The 19,375-nt window shown below is 38.4% G+C and overlaps 1 protein-coding gene across 6 annotated transcripts in view; it reads right to left on the bottom strand.

Moving 5' to 3' along the window:
- Tp63 (tumor protein p63) overlaps nt 1-19,375 on the bottom strand; it is a 203,997-nt gene that overhangs the window by 86,285 nt on the left and 98,337 nt on the right. For 5 of the 6 annotated variants that reach the window (XM_028783902.1, XM_028783903.1, XM_028783901.1 and 2 more), the window contains exon 1: nt 2,007-2,184. The exons of the other annotated variant lie outside the window; for it this stretch is intronic. In XM_028783902.1, coding sequence (XP_028639735.1) covers nt 2,007-2,048 — 42 coding nt within the window. In that variant the 5' untranslated portion in view covers nt 2,049-2,184. Of the gene's footprint in view, nt 1-2,006; nt 2,185-19,375 lie in introns of those variants that run through there. 6 annotated transcript variants of the gene reach the window in all.

The following is a 19,375-nucleotide window of genomic DNA, read 5'->3' on the forward strand; positions in this document are numbered from 1 at the left end:
TCCATAGTCTCAGAAGCATGTGGACGCAAATATTCCATACTTAGAGGCGGCACTAGATATTAACGAGAAGCCCGCATAGACAAGGAAGCCAGTCATAACAGAACCTGGCCATGAAGTTACCACGTAATGCATACACTGCTGGAAGAATAGGAAAGCCATGAAGCAAGTGAGGAAAATGAGTTAGACAACAGGAAGTTCAGCCATGTTCTTTTGTAGCTGTCTTCTAGGCAGCTCAGAACATTCTAGCAGCTGGCCCACCGGCCTCCAGAACTCTCACTATTCTCTGTCTAGGATTTGAAAAGCCTGTGTACAGGCATTTCCTTCATGATGAGGCTGCCATATTCTTGCATGTACAAATGAGTGTTTTATGAAAGGCAGTTTTCCCACAGATATATATATTCCATTATCATGGTTTTTTTAAATTGTCTTTCTTTTCTGACACTAATTAAGACAATCATTTCTTTGTACCTTGACACCAGGTGTATAAAATTCTCACCCATATTTTAGAACTAACTTTGCTTTCCTCTTTCACATTCACTCACAGATAGCAAGTCCCTAGACACTTGAAAATTACTGCGCAAAAACAGCTTACAAATACAGACGCAATTAGATAGACAGACTGATCGTTTCTTAATTATGAAAACTGAGCAACACTGGACGCAACAGAAAGAGCCAGGCGCACATACAAGTTATAGCATTTCTTTAAAATTGGTTGCTTACATTATAAGCTCCCCTTTAATAGTAAAGCAAAACAAGAAACTCGAGTTTCTCTAGCAAAGACAGGCAAGACTGCCTGTCTGGTTTAAATGAAAGCAGGTACTTCCTTTTCCTCCTTGAGATAACTTGATATTTCCCCTGTCATATTTGCACAGTTCAGGTGTCTAGACAACAGCATGGTCATTCACAAAGCACCAGCCCCACTCTCCTGCCCTTTGGTTCTCTTCCTCGTGTGGTGTGAGCAGGGTGCTATGATTTGTTTTGACTATTAAGTTGCTGGATTCCTGCACCCTAGCCTCCTTTACCTAAGCATTCACCCGAGAGTGTTTCCATCAGAAAGCAAAGACTGAACTCTTTCTGGACAGCCGGCCCCTGAGCTCTCCCAATCAGATCAGTGTCAACACAGCTGCCTCTTCCTAGGAATGTAAACTAATATTGTTGTTAGGCCTTGCCGGCCTGAGGAAACATCCTCAGAGCCCTCTAGTCTGACCAGCGGTTTATGTCCCCCTCATCCCTATGCAGTGATTTAAATCCCTAAGTCAGACTTGCTAAGAACAGAACAGAGGACTGCCAAACATTAAAATCTTGAACGCTCTGATGCTCAATTTCATGTGCGCGTGTACACACACACACACACACACACACACACACACACACACACATCAATGGTTAATAGTGTACTGTTCTGAAGTAACTTGTCTGTCCTTCCACAGAAAACTTGTACCTCAGTCACCTCACAGTACAGTGCGGACAAAACTCAAGGATCTTTACATGTAAATGAGCTCCCGGGACTGATACATCTAAAAGAGTTAGGTTTAAACAAATGATTTTATTACTTTAAAAAACAAAAAAACCAAATCCATTGCCTTTTAGTATGAAGTCTGGAGAACTGAAATAAACAGTTAATACACAATCAATTAATTTGTCTCACTGGTACATTCACACCCATCAAAGTTCTTAGCAGAATGTTCTTTACTTCTGCTGCTGTTCTTACAAGAAAAGAGATTTTGTAAAATCGTGAATATTGTGTTTCTTCAAATACATAATGTTACCCAGGAATTTTTTGTTTTCCCCTTCGCTCCTACTGTTTCATCTGATACTCAAAGAAAATAAAAGAAATTCTTACAGCCACTACAGAAAACATTTACTCAGAAAAGAAGACTCCTACATACCACTTTCAGACACATTTATACTGGGTCGCTAGAACCACAACTATGTATGTTTTTTATTTAAAAGAAGAAGCGAAGAAAAGCATCTCCATGCAGAGAGCTAAAATCTTAAAGCCTTACCTCACTAAATTGAGTCTGGGCATTGTTTTCCAGGTACAACATGTTAGCAGTGAGACTGGTCAAGGCTGCTCTCCTCTCTTCTGCTTCCAGGGTTTTGCCAGCCCCCCCACCCCCTCTGAGAGCCTTTCGCTGCGAATCTTCTAAGAAGATAACAGAATTCAGGTGCCTCTGTCTTTCTCTCTCTGTACATACTTTAAGGCTCCCTTATATATACCCAACTATAGGCATGAGGGCGGGACTCTTCACTTTACCTGTCCAATCCATCAACTTCCACCTGGGCTCCTCCACTCCAATGGAGTGAGGCCTCTCCCATCTCATTAAGTAGTTAGAATTCCTTATCACCAATCTTTAAAAGAAAGGAGAAAAAAAAAGAGAGCAGAAGACAGACAGGTAAAACTTTCCCTGTCTCTTTCATAAGAAAGTGCACTCTGTCCTAAAAACAAAACAAAACCTCCCCCAAACAAACCTATCACCCCCAGCAGACAGGCAGAAGGGAGGGAGGCGGGACACGAAGGTGTTACTACACTTTCAAAGTTGAGAAACAGAAGTTCTGCGAAAGTTTTGGAAGACTTCCCCCCCCCCCCCGCTGCATTTGGGATTTTTAAGAATGATTACACGAAGTTAGAGACTAGGTAAAATTATGTGTGTATTTTCTGAATATAAAACTCCTAAAGATACTGCCTGTCAGTCCAAGTATTCAGTATCTTCTTATCATACATATACCAGCAGATTCATGTCAAACAACGTAAGCCACTTGCCTGTTCAAAATATGTTTCAGAAGCAATTCAAACCTTCAGTCTTGCTAGACTTATAAAACAAACATACAAGCTAGATACAGTTAGGTAGAAGCCCCGGGAAGTATAGCCATGCCCCCAAAACCCTCCTCTATTTGTATATTTCTTTTCTCTATTATATTCAGTTTCTAATAAGGCTCCAGAGAAGATATTTATTATACATGTATAATAAAATTGATTATTGATTATTTTCTGCCACATTTCTATTTTAATGACTAAAAAGGTTATCTTTGATCATAATAGCATGGACTTGCATAAATACATAAGGATATTCTTATAGACTCTCTTAGGTTCTTAGACTTAGTTAAGATGGAATGTGTCCAAATTCTGACATAATTTCTTACATGCTCCACCATCATTATTTGGGGCTTAAAATCCAGCCAGTCTTGTATCTGAACATTAACCTCCCCAAAATCAGAAACACAGTTTTCTCTACTATACCTAAAATTATAGCTAGCTATGATTACTACGAGTTCTTCTAAAATTTAGGAGATTAAAAAAAATTAGGAAAAAATCTAGAGCTCATAATAGTTTACTATATAAAAATTCCAGAATTAGCATTTGCAATATATTTATAAATTTGAATTTGCCTTTTGTCTATACCCACTATGAATTTCCAGACCTCACTCAGGGAAAGGATGAAGCGGTCATTGGAGTGAAGGTTATTTTAGGGATCCATGAATAACTGTTAATAGTGAAGCCTTCTTTTTTTTTTTTCTGGAAAGAAAAATCTCCCATATATAATTTAATCTGGAATATTCAAGAATATGAGATTTGAGTATGACAAAATTATCTCAAACAAAGTTGTCACTCCCTTAAATATGAAGAAGAATTATGTTTCTTACTACCTTAAGTTAACCAAACAAAAACTAGGTGGGGGCGCTAAAAAATAGAGTAGAATCATTTAATCTACATCTTTCCATTTTATTTCCATGGACAGGTTAAGGGTGAATATAAACATTGGATGATGCCAAGAATGTTTTGATAAACCCAGTATTGCAACCAGCCCCAGCTAGAGTGGAATCTCCCAGGAGCTGCAGGCTCAACAAAGGAATTTCATTCAACCTATCATTAATCTCAAATGAATTTTCCTTGAGAGTGGCTGTTTTAAAGTAAATTTGTTACTACATTAATTTTTATACTAATTTGACAGTATAACCATTTGAGTGCTCTAACTGAGCTATTAATATATACAATCAAAGGGTAAACAAACATTTTCGTACAAAGTTAAAAGATTCCCAGCAGGACTTGGGGATGAAAGTCTAATTTATTCTGTGTTAATCACACATAAACAGATCAGTCTGAGGCCTCAGTCAGGCATGGACCAAGATTTTAGACAGGAATCTAAGAACAAAGTACCATGACTGTTTTAGAACTTTGGGTAGTTGAGGAAAAAAGCCTGGACAGGGGATTTAGAAACAAGAGTTGTGTGGCCAGTTCTGGCTTTAGCCAGCTCCATGTCCTAGGGGCAAGTTACTCAACCAGCCTAGATACAGACTCCTCATTTGGGAAATGACAGTGTGTCAGAGCTCAGGATTCCTAAAGACCTTTACAAAGAGGGAAGTCTGTGTCTTTGCCTAGGATTAAGAGAAGTGCTACACAGAGTTCCTTCATTTTGCTTTGATAGCTGTCCCTCAGTTTGTTTGTCTCTGGATTGTATACACGATGAAGTTAAGCCAAGTAGAATTGTAAATATGTAAAGGCACAGAGGAAAAAAAAAAGAAGTGATGTATTGGGAATTAAAATGCATGTTTTTTATTTATTTTTGCTTTAGGACATTTTCATGAAGAAAAATTAGCTAACTGTCCATATCAATTTGAGTTTAACGTAAACTTGTAAGAGTGCTAATTAAAGTATATCTGATAAAGTATGGTTTCAGAATTACCATTCTGGATGTAACAACCATGCACTTAATTAAGCTAGCAGTTACAGGGAAGTAACAGTTCTATGCACTCTGCTTTCCCTGGGAGCACAATGATTTGAACCCAGGCCATGCAGAGTTGACTAGGGAACATTATGGCACATAAAGACCTCTAGAAAAGGAGACATACATGCGTGTTTTGTATATAAACAGTAAGTCTGTCCTATGGGTGGGGTTAGCGCAATAGAAGGGAAAAGTATAGGCTTTGTGGAGCTTAGGCTCACACCTGAGAGTGATCCTCCTGAAGAAATTCATTTTCTTGACTTAGAAGACAAGGAAGATTAGAAGCCAAGACTATTAGTACTTAGGATTATTTATTTACCAGAGGAAACCAAGATTTGGCAACTCGTTTGTTTTTTATTGCAATGTTTAAAACTCTAAGAAAGAATGTGCAACTAGTTGTAAGTTTAGTAATTTTTCTGTGTCTTAACCAAAAAGTAACTGGGTGAGGCAGCAAAAGGGACAAACTGCAGTGTCTTCTCTCTCCTGGGACCTACAGTCATCCTTTCCTAGAACTTTCCTAGAGAAAGTGAGGGAGCACTTATAGGGTACCCCAACTCTAACAGGATAGACAACTATTTAGAAAAGACGTTCTGCCCATCAAAATCCAGTCCCAGGATTATGTGCTGGGGGCTTCATCCTCCCCACTGTACCCATTACACAGGGGCCTATCTGTCCGCTTCTGTCCTGCTCCTCTGTCTGCTTCTTCATTGGTCACTCCCTCATTTCTATATCTGGCTCCTACTAACCTGTACTCAGTGATGACCTGATGCATGTGTTTGTTTTGATATAATTTTCACACTATCTTCAGGGTATTTCTTGAATCTCCTAGTTGAAGTAAAATCTTACATTACATGGTGTCAATTTAAGCAGTTGTAAAATTCTACCTTTCAGTGAAAGTATTGTGTACTGCTTCATTAAACAATACATGTTTGAAGGTAGAATATTATTTTCTTTCTTTCACATCTAGTATCTATAAACCCCTATGTTTCAGTTTCTTTCTAAAAGAAAGAATAAGTGAGTCGAACAGAGACTCTTTCCCAAAGCTTATTAGGAAATAAACACTTATTTGGTGGAATGGTTTTCCCAGAAAAATCACAGCACAGTAGTTCATTAAGATAGAGAGGAAAAATAATGACCCCAATCTAAGCTCAGCATCGCGAATCCTTAATAACCATTTGTGAAGAGGGAAACTCGCCAGCTTGATAAAGCAGTGAGTCCAAAAGAAGTTGGGGTTTTTAGAGCATGGGGGAAGCTCAGGGCTATGGGGACTTTCCGAGCTGCTGCAAACCAAATCAGCCACATCTTTAAATGTCAGGTGCCAACCAAATTGAAGGGTAATTGACAGAGCACACAGAGTAGCTCTTCAAACTCTGACCTTCCCTCAGCTAACTGATTTCTGTCCCTCTGTGCTCTGCACGAGTGACAAGAATGAACATTTTTATAAACTGCTGAAGTCACCTGGTCAACTTCCTCTTTGGTCTAAAGCTGCATTGAAAATCAAGATATAGGGCACAACCATTTTAGGGTCACCAGGTAGGCTCTCAAAGGTGGGGATGCCTTCTAACACAGGTGGGGCAGAATATTCTGTCCAAATCTGATGGTTGTGTTCAAGACAGAAGATTTTGTATAAATATTGTTTAAAAGGTAACATAATAGAGAGGATTCATTCTCCCTCTCCCTCTCCCTCTCCCTCTCCCTCTCTCTCTGTCAGTCTGTCTTGGAACTTTATCTGGACCAAGTATTCTTCGAAGTATTTTATTTACATATATAAAATTTGTTTAATTCTCATGAAAATGATGACGTAGAAGTACATTGATGCTGCTTCAGCAATGAAGACATTGAGGCACCAGGCGACAGGTGACAGTGAAAATCTGTGTATTTTGACCCCCCTAAATCCACATGCAACTCTGATGGATGATTAGGCTGCAGCTTCATATCTCTGCCTAGTCTCTGTTTCACTTCCTCCAATGCCATGGCCACAGCAGACCCTGTGATTCAGCCCACTCTGTGATTATAATAATAGCTGAGTGTTAACCACATCACATCCCTGCTTTTAGATAATGCTTGGCTTTTGAAGGTCTCCAAAACAATCCAACTCAATAGATGTAGAAATGGAGAGATATAATCATCTTTAATATAATTCTTTATTATGATAGAAAGTTAAAGGGTAATCTGATAATTAGAAGCAAAACCTGAAAACTCCAATGATTAAAAGCCAACTATAAGCACATCACTTACAATTAGTGTTAACATTGGCATTCTTCTGTGTCTATGTACAGCAAAAAATTAACATGATATACAATATTTACTTTTGTTAATTATCATAGCAAAAATATCATTCTCTTGGCACATAGTTATACAGCTAGAAGTACTGGGGCAAATGTTATAGCCTAAGTAACTGAATGGATATGGTATCATCCTAATTTCCAAGAACATAGTCCCAAAACATATTCAGAAGATTCTACCCACCACAGCACTAAAAGACAGCATTCTAACTTTAACAATGAAAAGGGAAATTCTACTTTTAATATTGAATATTTGCTTGGTGGGGAGGCTGCGTTTCAATATCCACCAGTCGTTTGCATTCCATTCTTTATTTATCTATTTGCAGGGAGGTGAGAGCAATGTGCACACTAGGCCTTGATCCTGCAACAGTCCCTCCCTCAGCTTCACAGTAGCCGGGATTATAGGCATGAGCCACTAAACCCACCAAGGATTTATCCTTCAAATGTTCTCAAAATAGCCTGTGCTTGCCCTCCAACAATGCCCTATTGAATTTGTAAGTTCTTGATATTTATAATGATATTAACACTAAAAAATTGATCAAATATTAAGTTACTTCTGCTTTGATTAGAAATTGACATACAAATTCTGATCATGTATAAATAAAATGACTTCTTTGGTATTTAACACACTTGTACTACTTATTCATATTATTTTAAAATATATGAAAGAAGAATATACAGAATAAAATGTAATCACATTTTCTAGAACCTAGAGGCATTGCTTGTTAAAATTTTAATATGTACTTTCCCAGAGGGATAAATAACATGTTAAGAAGGCATGATTTATAAACTGTACATATTATCTTAAATATTAAAGGTATATTTGTTCATGCAATGGCCTTAAAGCAAAATAATATAATATTAGGTAAAACACCAAAGCATAAGTTCAATAATTCAACTAACAGATAATATTGTATAGGTAGACTCATATGGCTCATGGGGCAAAGTGCATGGTGTATAAGCAGGAGCTTATTTGTAATCTCCAGAACCCATGTAAAGGTCAAGTGCACTAGCATGTGTCTGTAATCTTGGTTTTTTTACAGTGACATGAGAGGCAAAGACCAGAGAATCCTCAAACCATCTTTTGGGCCAGCTGTCCTGATGTACAAAGCAGCAAATAACAAAGAGGCCTTTTCTCAAACAAGTTGGAAAGTGAAGACTGATAGCCAAGGCTATCCTATAACTCCCATGTACCCATTGTGGTATATGCATACCTGTGCACATGTGTGTGTGAACACACACACACATACACATACACACACACACACACACACACACACACACACACACACACACACACACAGATATTCACACACTATTCCAAAAGCTACCACCCATTGTTCTCTGTATCTAGACATTATAGCTTCTATTTAGACCATTCTGTGCTTGGAGCTCACTTGCTGTTCGAATGCTCATGTGTTGGAGGTTTATTCCCTGGCTGATGATCCTGTTCAGGGTCTGGAGCTTTAGCAGTGAAGTTGAGTTGGAAGAAGTAGATGTTAAAGGGTGTGGTGAGACTTTGATATTTCCTCTCACACTTGCTCAAGCTATGATGGTTTTCCTTAACACAGGACAGAAAGAAACAGAGCCAAGTAACAATGGACTAAACCCTCTGACTATCAAGATCTCAAGTAAGAAGTTTGCCTTTTTTAGGTTGTTCAGCTTGAGAGTTTTTCAGAAATCTAATGTGATTCCAGAATAGAAAATCTACAACATTAATTCATTATATATTCCTTATATAAGTGAGTAAGTTCCTCCTTTTGGAACTTGGCATTACTCATTAAAATAAACAGGTTAATATCCACACCCACTGGTTGGATTTACAAATAGCAGGTTTTCATATCAAACCAGCTCACATCAAATACCGGTTATGTTTATTTAACATTTTGAATACTTTCTCCTTAAAAATCAAAATTTTATCCCATGTTATATTTAACTCTCCTAGCTAGCTCCACATTGGTAGTTTACATAATAGATTCTACAAAATATGACTATCATTCTTATTTATTCACGTGTACAGTTCCATACTTTGCTGCTACATACCATTCTTATTTTCAAACATTACAATGACTTAAGTTTCAATAGTCTGATTAATAATTATATCTCTGTCCTTATCTTAGCCTTCTGATTTGATGCCACAGTGTGTGCAGAGATGCCACCACACTAAGTAGCCCAGGCAATAAAACTGCTAACAGGCAGGAAGGGAAAGCACTCTAGAGTCACAGTCAGAAACCAGGGTCTGGGGCCTACATGGCTTTAGGCTAGCCCCTTTTAATGACCAGATGGTGAAGAAATGCTCATTCAAGACAATTACAAAACATACCATGTTGCTTTCTAGGTCTATTGACCTATATCTCGATGCAATACTACAGCTTAACATGCCTCTCTTTCTAAAACCATAGAAAAAGTTGACCCCACTTGCCTGTAATGATTGTACACTAAAGACTTCTCTTCCCAGAACCATGAACATAGGACAGTGTTGTGGCTTTTGTGACTATGCCAAGTACATGCCTTCCCATTCTACCTCTCAGTCTTCAATCTGGTCTGTAAACTGTTGTCATGGTGTGACCCTGGATGTGACTAAGATTCCTGGGTTTTGGAAACTTACATTTGTCTATTTGCCCATGACATAAAGTTATTATTGATGAAAACAGAAAACATCCAGTGTGAACCATCTGTCCCTTCTGGATTTCCTCCCTTAAAGAACCTGGGGCAGTTGATTTCCATCCAGCTTAAGGCCTGGGGATTTCAGGCTTCACACTTATTTCCTCAAATTGTTTCTGCTTATCTCCAGGTTAAAGGAGAAATCATAGCCGTACACCTTTTAAGAAATTTGAAAGACCCTGCCTGATTCTTCTAGGCAAAGCACACAGCACCTTGTCTCATGGCTCCTGCCACCTCATTCCCACCCGTGCTCTGCTCTGGTCACTTAGGGTTGTACCACCTCAAGATGCTTAGCATTAAATGCTGGTGCACAAAAACGTGTTTGATAGTAAACTCAGTGACTTTTCCATCTGCCTCTGGCATTGCCTGTCTGCTCCCTGACTTTCTATAAGTGAATTCATTGAATGGCTAAGTCCTGGGGCATTTCTGAAGTCAGTAATTCTGTTCAGTCCTGACAGTTTTACTCCCTCAGTATTAACTGTACAGTCATGGATGTTATGGCCCCAATCAGCCTTTTAGTAGAAAATGTATTCCAAAATAAGATCAACTCCATATTAAAAAGAGGAATTGAAATACTCAGAAAATGACAACTAGAGGCCTCAGTGGATACAAGAAAATTGACCTCTTCTCAGGGGACCAACATGATTTAGGCATGGCAAACCGTGGCACTTTCTAGAACTGAGGACCAGCAAATGGAGGATACCTTTCCATACACATGGCATCAGGCAGCCTCAATGTTCCATTTTTGGCAGTGGAGCATGCGAGGAAGAAAAAGCATTAAATAAACACAGTGTGATGTCACAGTACAGTGCTGTCTTTCCCACATGTGGAACACACTGAAGCATGTTTTACATCCACTAAAGACCAACAGGGTCCATAACATCAGATTTGAAAGCAGCTACTGACATTGTTTTCTTAAAAGAAGATGAAACATTCATATATGAAGGAGTTTGAATAATAATCTTGTGATCAATTCTCGCTTTAGGATAGCACCTATCAATTGAGCACTTTTGGGAAAAGCTGCTTTAACTGACAAAGAGGGACATAGTAGCTGAGAGATTTGTAATAATTGCCTTAGGATTTTATTTTACATTGTGCCTTACAACACACACACACACATTATGTTCTACAATCTTTCAGCTGGTTCTATAGTTTTCTCCAAAAGGAAAATTCAGATGAACCAGCCCTCATGTGACATGTCACCTCTAGAGCTTGCAAAACGTGCTACTTACTACATACTGCTATGGGTTCTTATTTATTTATGGTTCCTTATTTTCTCTAGGTAGCCTGTTGCTAATTTCTTGCCAAATTAGTATTATTGCTTATCTCCTCTTGGACCCTTGTATCCATTTCTTTCTGAATTCTGTAATAAAGAGGCACTTAAGAACAGTGGCCAGGCCTCAGTCAGGTCTGTAGTCCCTGCAGTTTGAGAATCAGCAATCAGTACAAGCTCTGCTAAAGAGAAGTCTGGTTTGTAAAGCAAGCTTGTCTTCGTTCATTTCAGCTCTCAAATAAGGAAATATGCTTGCAGAGGATTAAATGTATAATGAAGTTCACACATAAATTACACTTATAGCTGAGCTCAGAACTCAGATTTGCTGGCTCCATCCCCACAGACTCACTTTGTGTGGCACCAAGTGCTCATTACTGAAGAGATTACTGTCTTGCATGTGTGACAACAGTATGCAGGAATGCAGCCTCAGAAAATAGCATTTTGTTTGCATGGTCTGCAAGAGAAACTGAGAGGTCCTGTGGACACAACAGATTTCAGTAGACTATCAGTTCCTTTCAGCAGTGTGTCCCTTGCTGAAGATTGCTCTCTTGAACTTTCTGTTACAAACAAAGTGAATTGACTTATTTCCAGCTTCCCAGTCCTGATTCACAACTTGATTAAAAAGTGGTGCAACCAAATTAGGTGTGCCTCTGCGACTGGGTGGCTGAGCCAGAACTTCCAGCCTATGGAGGACACTGTTTTGATTTTGTAAGAAAACATTATCTGTATCCATCATTAGATGGAAAATTCTGTCAGAAAGAGATTTTAAAAGTTGACAAGAGAAGTGCAACCTCTAAAGAATATATGCGATTTCTAGAGAAGACTAAAATGTCTTTCAGGCTCACTCATATTAGACAGCAATGGGAAAATAGTTAACTAGTACCGTGCAAGCTTAGCATGTGTGAGGCCCCAGTTGCATGGTATCCAACTAACCAGCCAAACGAAACACAACCAAACAGCAAAAGAACAATCAGGAATCTACCCAAACTGAAACATAAATAAATGAAGTTAAGATTATAGAGTAATTATAAGAATGATGAAATAGTTTCTTTAAATGGAAATAGTTTAAATATTCTGGTTGTGTTAAAACCATAGAAGAAAACAAGTGGAAAGGCCAGGTTACAATGTGTGTAATGCAAAAACTCATATGGGTGTGCCTGTGCATGTTCTTGCACATACATGCACACACATATACATGCATCTATATGCACACAAGTACACATATGCATGACATACATCTACACACAAATACATGCATACATACATAGATGCACACACACTCACATATATACACTATGGTTGATCTGGCACAATTAAAAATAATAATAATAAAAAAATCCTCTAGGGTTTATGATATAGCACTTACGTAGCATGCAAAACCCTGGTTGTTTTTCCTAGCACCAGAAAGAGATAGAGAAAGATAAGCAGGACAAGATAGGATAAGAGAGAGAGAGAGAGAGAGAGAGAGAGAGAGAGAGAGAGAGAATAGGAAAGATTACAGTTATCTATGATTTGTAATTTAGTTATGTACAGTTTTTAATAATTGCTTTTTACTCATGGAGACTTTTGTTCAGACAGATTCTATGTTGAATAAGGAGCTTAATTTGTAATGTCCCAGGTGGACTTAATGGTGTAGATGCTGCATCCTGGACTTGTAGGATTATACCAAAATCAGCTCACTGATACTTCAGACTAAGCATCCACTTCTCCCCTGCCCTAATTAAAAAATGTCCTTTTTATATTTTTTAATTTAGCAACTACAGTAGTTGTTATTCAGGGCCAATAGCTGTGCTCCCTGTTGATCTCTACTGTCGTTCCAGAATAGAACAGGTTAAAATGCATTGGTTTTTCTAATGTGGCAAACTGCCAATGTAATCTTTAACTTTCTTTCCCTTGTTAACAGGAAACAGACAAAAAATGAAAGTCAAGGTTTAAAGTTAGTTGATTTAATTAGATCATAACATCAAACCATACATACATACATGGAGGATGGAAAGTCTTAAAGGAGTCTTACAGACTATCAATTAGAGATCAGGTTGTTTCTTCTCAAACAAATATTTGCACACTGACATTGCTTTCTGAATACTTCTTGCATAGTTTTCTGCACATGGTCTATGAAAAGATCTAAGTAACAATGGGATCCAGTGTTGGTCTTACAAACTCCCCTGTCTAGTAAAGATCTCTATATAAACACATGAACATATGAACACAAAATCAGGATGGTAACCACGTGAGATGATAGCTAAAGGACATGTTAGCATTATGTCACAAGCCACAGTTTGATGGAACACAGAAGGAGATGTGACTGATTCTCAGTGAAGAAATAAAGAGGGAAAGACTGAGAAGGACATCCCTAAATCAAAGCATCAAAAATGCATCTGAACAAGAAGGTAGAGTTACTGAGCCCTGGGGCTCATAGGACAGAGATGATGGTGTAGGAAGGCAATACTGGAGTAAGACTGTAGTAGGGTTGAGTTGACCGTGTATAACACACGAGGTAACTTTAAGTTCACAGAGACTTGGTGGCTTAAAATCTCTGCAAGAAAATGCATGCTAGAGATCACCTTTATTTCCTACGACTGATTTTCTAACTCCTCATTTCAATAGAAAATCTTCAGGTGAATTGAAAGTCTATCAGAAAGACCATATGATGTAAGGGCTTGTCTCCTGTTGCTGCTATCAACAAGATCAGTAGCAACTCCTCATCTCATTCTCACCCTCCACAAAGAAGTGGGCCAAGTCCACCCAACTGTCACAACAGCATTTACCCTCTGACCCTCAGCAAACAAGTCTACAGGATGCCTTTCTGCACTGCTGGATGCTATGCCTTGTAAAGACTGACCCATGTGACCAATTACAGAGTACAACTCCATTCCCCTAGACATAACAGATATTTCTAAACCAGGCCCCTGACAGATCTCTGGCCGTGGAATAGGTTAATCCATTAGAGAGTGGGGAAAAGTTTATTCTCAGGGTAAATTTTAAAATCAAAACGAGGATACATTTCTTCATCAGTACTCATCTGTGGAGGCAGGATTGGTGAGCTATCAGTATAGTCTATCAAAAGTGCATTCACCAATGCTTTTTATCAATATTCCCTGGAACTCTAAATTAATATAGTTACAATAATAGTTCAGTACCCAGGATATCTTCCTGTGTTTCTGAAAAGAATGGCAAGCCGAAGAAGGACTCTTACATTTGTTTCTCAGAGGAAATATGAAATTCCAAAGACAAAGGATGAGGGGAAAGGTGAAAAGAAATGGCAGCTAGTTACAATTACAGTGATCCCAAATTTCTGTAAGGCGGGAACTAGAGACATCACACAGGTGAGGACTGTAGACACAACCAAGCTATTGCACCTCCAGGGGACCAGTGTAAAGTGAAGATGGAAGTGATGGTCTTGATGTTTGCAAGTGTGTGCTGGTGTCACATGGCCTGTTTGAGTATCATATCCCATATCTGTGAAGAATCATATCATCTGTGACATCAACTATAAGAAACACAAGCATTCCCATATGTGAGGCTTTATATATTTTCCATACTACCTACTCTAGTTTCTTCTCATACATCCAATTCACCTGCTTTGGATTCTGCTGTAAACATTTATTAAGATTTAGTGTCCAAAACAGGTTTCTACTAAGTTCAGCTAATGTACAAGACAGCTTTGTTTAGCTTGGATGAAACTTTTTGTTGGTTCTAAGCATGAAGCTTGAAAAAGATACAAGAAATGAGGGAATTAAAAAATGAAGAATTAGATAGAATTAAACAATGAAGACTAGAGCCTGCCAAGAGACAAAGAAGTATCACAGTGCCCAAGCATGTTGGAAGCCATGTATTTAAAAACAAATGAGGGAGAAAGAGGCAAAAGTGGTGAAGTCAGGAGAGGAATGTGGAGAAGACTTGGGAAGAAAGTTGAGTCTGGATAGTTTCTAAATACCATGAATTCATGCAGGAAGTTATCAGAGAGTAACATTCTTTTCAAAGAACTGAAATGAAAGAAAAGAAAAAAAATATACTGAAGGAGCACTATGAAATAAGAGACAAAATGACAGAAAGCAGGTAGAAGAACAGGGTGACACATGAGGACTCTGTACCCAATTCTGTATTTGAAATATATCTACTATGGACTAGAGTTAAAGAGCTTTCTTGACATCTGTGAGATCTGTGGTAGTGGAAAGTTTGTGATCTTATTTACAAAGAGGGGATACCACCACCTAAATCACCTCACGTACAGTATAAACCTAGGTGTTGCCACAGGAGTTTATTTTACCACTTCTAAACTGAAAAGAAAAGAATAGAAGACTTCACAGTGATATATTGAAGTTTCCCAAACAGCAATGCTTAGGCTTTATATCATCCCTATTGCATGCTTGTCCCCAGTGCAAACTAGCCACAATTTCTATTATATATTCGTTATCTTCACTTGTGAGCAATTGCCACATGAGAGAATGTGGCGGCTGAGGACATAGCTCAAGTAGCAGAGTGCCTGCCTAGTATGCATGTGTCCCTGAGTTTGATACCCAGCACTGCATGAAACAGATATGGTGAGGCATGCTGTAATCCCAGCAGTTGTGGGGTCAAAAATTCAAGGTCATCCTCAGCCACACAACATGTTTGTGATGAACCTGAGCTATAAGAGACCTTGCTGCAAAACAAAAAAAAATGAATTTGTCTACAATGAATAATAGCTTGGAGACTCACTATTTATTATCTAGTATCTATAATTGTTAAATATTCTGTCAAGTATGAAATTAATGTGTATTTATTTATTTATTTATTTATTTATTGTTGGTTGGTTGATTTTATTTTAGAATTTATAGTTATATGAGCAGGCTCAGTGGTTCACAAGCTCTGTACCGGAACTTCAGCCATGCCTCTGGAGTTTAGGTTTTAAGGAAAATATTTATTAAAAGTCAACAGTTTGCTTTAAAAGAAAATTTGAGCACCTAGCCACATATGAGATGTTCTTCATTATGCCCCTTGTTTGTTTATTTGTACTTAGTGATACATTTTCTTTTCTCTGTGTTCGAATGTGTATACATATTCATGTATGGTGACTGTAATGCACATATATATGCATATATCTGTGGACACTAGACGACAACATCTGGTATCATTCAGTCTTCGGCGCAACACACTTTCTGTTTGAGAAGACATCTCTCACTGGCCTGTGGCTCACCAGTCAGGCTCTACTCCCTATCTGGTGAGCCCCCCAAATCCTCCGCACTTATTACTAGCACATGCCATCACCCCCAGTTTTGTAGGTGGATTCTGGGGACCAAGCTCAGATCTTCACACTTGTGGAAGCAACACTTTATTGACTAAACTCCTCCCTAGCCTGGCATTTTTCCTATGATCAGAGAATGAACCGGATGACACTTTTTCTCTTGCTTCCCTCTAAGAGAATTAGAAGGCAGAAGCTTCTATATAGTAATTAAGGAGTTAAAGGCCAGGATGCTGGAGAGGTTAAATCTGGTGACCTTTGAGATCTTGTCTAACCTAAAGAGTTCTATAATTACACAGAAGCAGACACACTCACACTCACTCACCAGAGTAAACGAAACAAACAAAACATCATAACTGGACATGATAACTAAGCAGCATTTTTAATGTCAGTATCACTTAGTGTTCAGTGTCTTAGCATCCAGAAAATCATTCTTCCTGTTAAATAAGGAGGAAACTTAGCAAATTACCTAGGAACATGTGGGGCTGGCCGAGTTCTCTAATTCTTCTGGGAGTTGATTCTGATTTGAGAGTCCTAGTCTACCTATGAGGAAATAATTGCTGGTTTGGCAATGTTTCTGGATCACATGAGTTTCCAAGATGTGTACAAAATTAAGAGACTCTTGCATCTCTAATAAGGTCCTTCAACCTTGTTATCAAAACTTCTCTTGTCACGACTTCTTGCAGCCACAGTAGCTTGAAGCTGTCTGACAGATTTACTGTCTAAGGACTTACCTAAAATGAGATTTACAAGGAAAAATTTGGAGGAGTGAAAAAAATCAATGCAAGAACAAGAATTATTTAGAGAAGGAATGATTCTGACATAACCAGAAGAGATTATAAACTGCAGGATGCCTTACTTGCTAAGTCTGAGGGGTTTTGTTTGCTTAGGTTTTTTCCAGAGTTATACATTGTAGAGGAAAGTGCATATAGAAAAACATTACATCGAGATCAAGATAACTTTCTGAGGTATTGCTTCATCTTATTTTTACTCAGCGTCCCAGAGGAAGGGGAAAAAAAACCCAACCAAACAAAACAAACAAACAAAGCAAAACCACTGGTAGCTTTTGGAACGTTTTGTCTTCATTTATAAAGCAGGGAAACCAGGAATGGAGTATAAGCAGAGTCTAAGCTTTCCCCTTATGTGAGAGGCCTCAATGCTTTAAGATATAGCAAACTTCAGCTGCTCCGCTAAAGACTCTGAACGCAAATCCAAACTATTACCTACTCATTACCCACTTATCTGCTTATTCTCCCCTGGAAGTCCACTTCTGTCTGCAATATCAATCACATCTTTGGCAGTCTGTCTTACTACAAAAGGAGGATTTGATGTCCTACTTAGCCTTCTTGAAGGAGCAGACTTGTGTAAAACTAATTCATTTTACCACCAAGGCTGTGGGATGAGGTAGTCTGATGGCTGTGTATAAAAACCAGCTATTATAGCCCAAGTCTTGAAAATTAAGCAGAGGTTCATTCCACATTGCCATGAAGCACAGCAGTCTAGGCACTAAACTTGGCATTGAATAAACACTAAATATCTGATAGGAAATGTCTTACAAAATGACTGGTAGTATTGCTGAGAGAGGGTTAGCTTCAATAAATAAAACACAGGTGCATAATTTTAAAGGATAGATCCTACAGTCAGGGACCTCAATGTCTGGCTGGCTCGTTCATCAGTTGGCTGTGTAGTCTTGGGCTGGACCTTTCCTTTACTGTGCCTCTGTGTCTTTATTGGTAAAAAGACTCTGGGTAGGCAATCTTCACCATCTGTCCTGGCATTGTCATTCCGAGAGAGAGGGTTAGCTTATGTGACCTGGCTTTCCAGTAAACTGAAAATAAGTGCTCTGCTCGGGAAGCTAAAAGTTCATGTCAGGGATCAGAAGTGAAATAGTTGAATGTCTCAGTGAATTCCTAGACTTATTATAATATAGTTTACTTAACCGGCTTCATTAGCTATTCTTGCTCCATCAAAGGAATGCTTCCGAACACTTACAATAAGACATGTAAACAAGAACAACATCTATCACACGTATCACTCACATATTCAAACAAACTACTAAAACTATCAGGCAGACAGACAAACATTACGTCGGGAATTATCCATAGCAAGTTAAGGAATTCACAAGCTTCCTAAGTGTTGATGGGAGCTAACCTGATTCACAGCACAGACAATGCCCAGACCTTTCCCCCCATGGGCAAGGGCAAATCTGGACTTTGCTGATAAGCAAGGGATCTGCCAAAGAATGCAGATTTCGGGTCATACTGGTCTTCCACTGAGAAGTCACATATAAATATGTAACATTATTAAAGAAAAAGCAATCAGATCAATAATTACAAAGGTGAAAGCTTCAAGATCAACCCACTGATCTCAAATGACTTTTGTCTTGTTTTCTTTCTGTTTCATTATTAACATTGCCAGTATGTAGTACAGTGAGACATACTAAAAAGACATTGTACTTTTGAAATCTTAATCTTTTCAGTTGGAGGCTCCAGAACAACACCCATATTTCTACTAATATCACAGGTCTGAAATACTATGTGTACTTCTCATTTAATCATAAATACTAAAATATGACTACATGGGGTAAAATGGCTTTTGTAACATTTAACTGAAGAAAAACTTCAGATCGTTCTAGCTTGGTAACATATGAGTGTAGTATCAACAAAAGTGGAAGTGGAGGCAGAAAGAATCAAAATTCAAGAACAGTCTGGACAATTTATTCAGATTCTGCCTCAAAATAAAAAGGGAAAAACATGGCTGATAATATGACTTAGGGGCTGGAAAGATGGCTCAGCCATTAAAGGTTAGGCTCACAACCAAAAATATAAGAGAATATGATGTAATTTTAGACTATTAATTCAGCATGGTTTATGCTCTATTGAGGAAAAGGACTAGGAAGCAAAAGAGGAGGACAAGGAGGAGGAGGAGGAGGAGGGGGGGGAGGAGGGGGAGGAGGGGGGAGGAGGAGGAAGAGGAGGAGAAATAGTTACTATGCATTTAGAGTGAACATTATATCAAAGATGGTGATATAAACTATTTTAAAACACATAGAGTTATATAAACATGAAATATTTCTTTGTTTTTTCTGACTACATATCAGTTAAAATCCTTACTGCAATTAACTTCAGTTTATTCCAATGAAAACTTTTGACATCTTACATAATTTGTACAGTGGAAGTGAGTCACAATTTCAAGAAAAAAAGAA

This window comes from Grammomys surdaster, unplaced genomic scaffold, assembly GCF_004785775.1.
Source record: "Grammomys surdaster isolate TR1022 unplaced genomic scaffold, NIH_TR_1.0 1166, whole genome shotgun sequence".
Classification (NCBI taxonomy): domain Eukaryota; kingdom Metazoa; phylum Chordata; class Mammalia; order Rodentia; family Muridae; genus Grammomys; species Grammomys surdaster.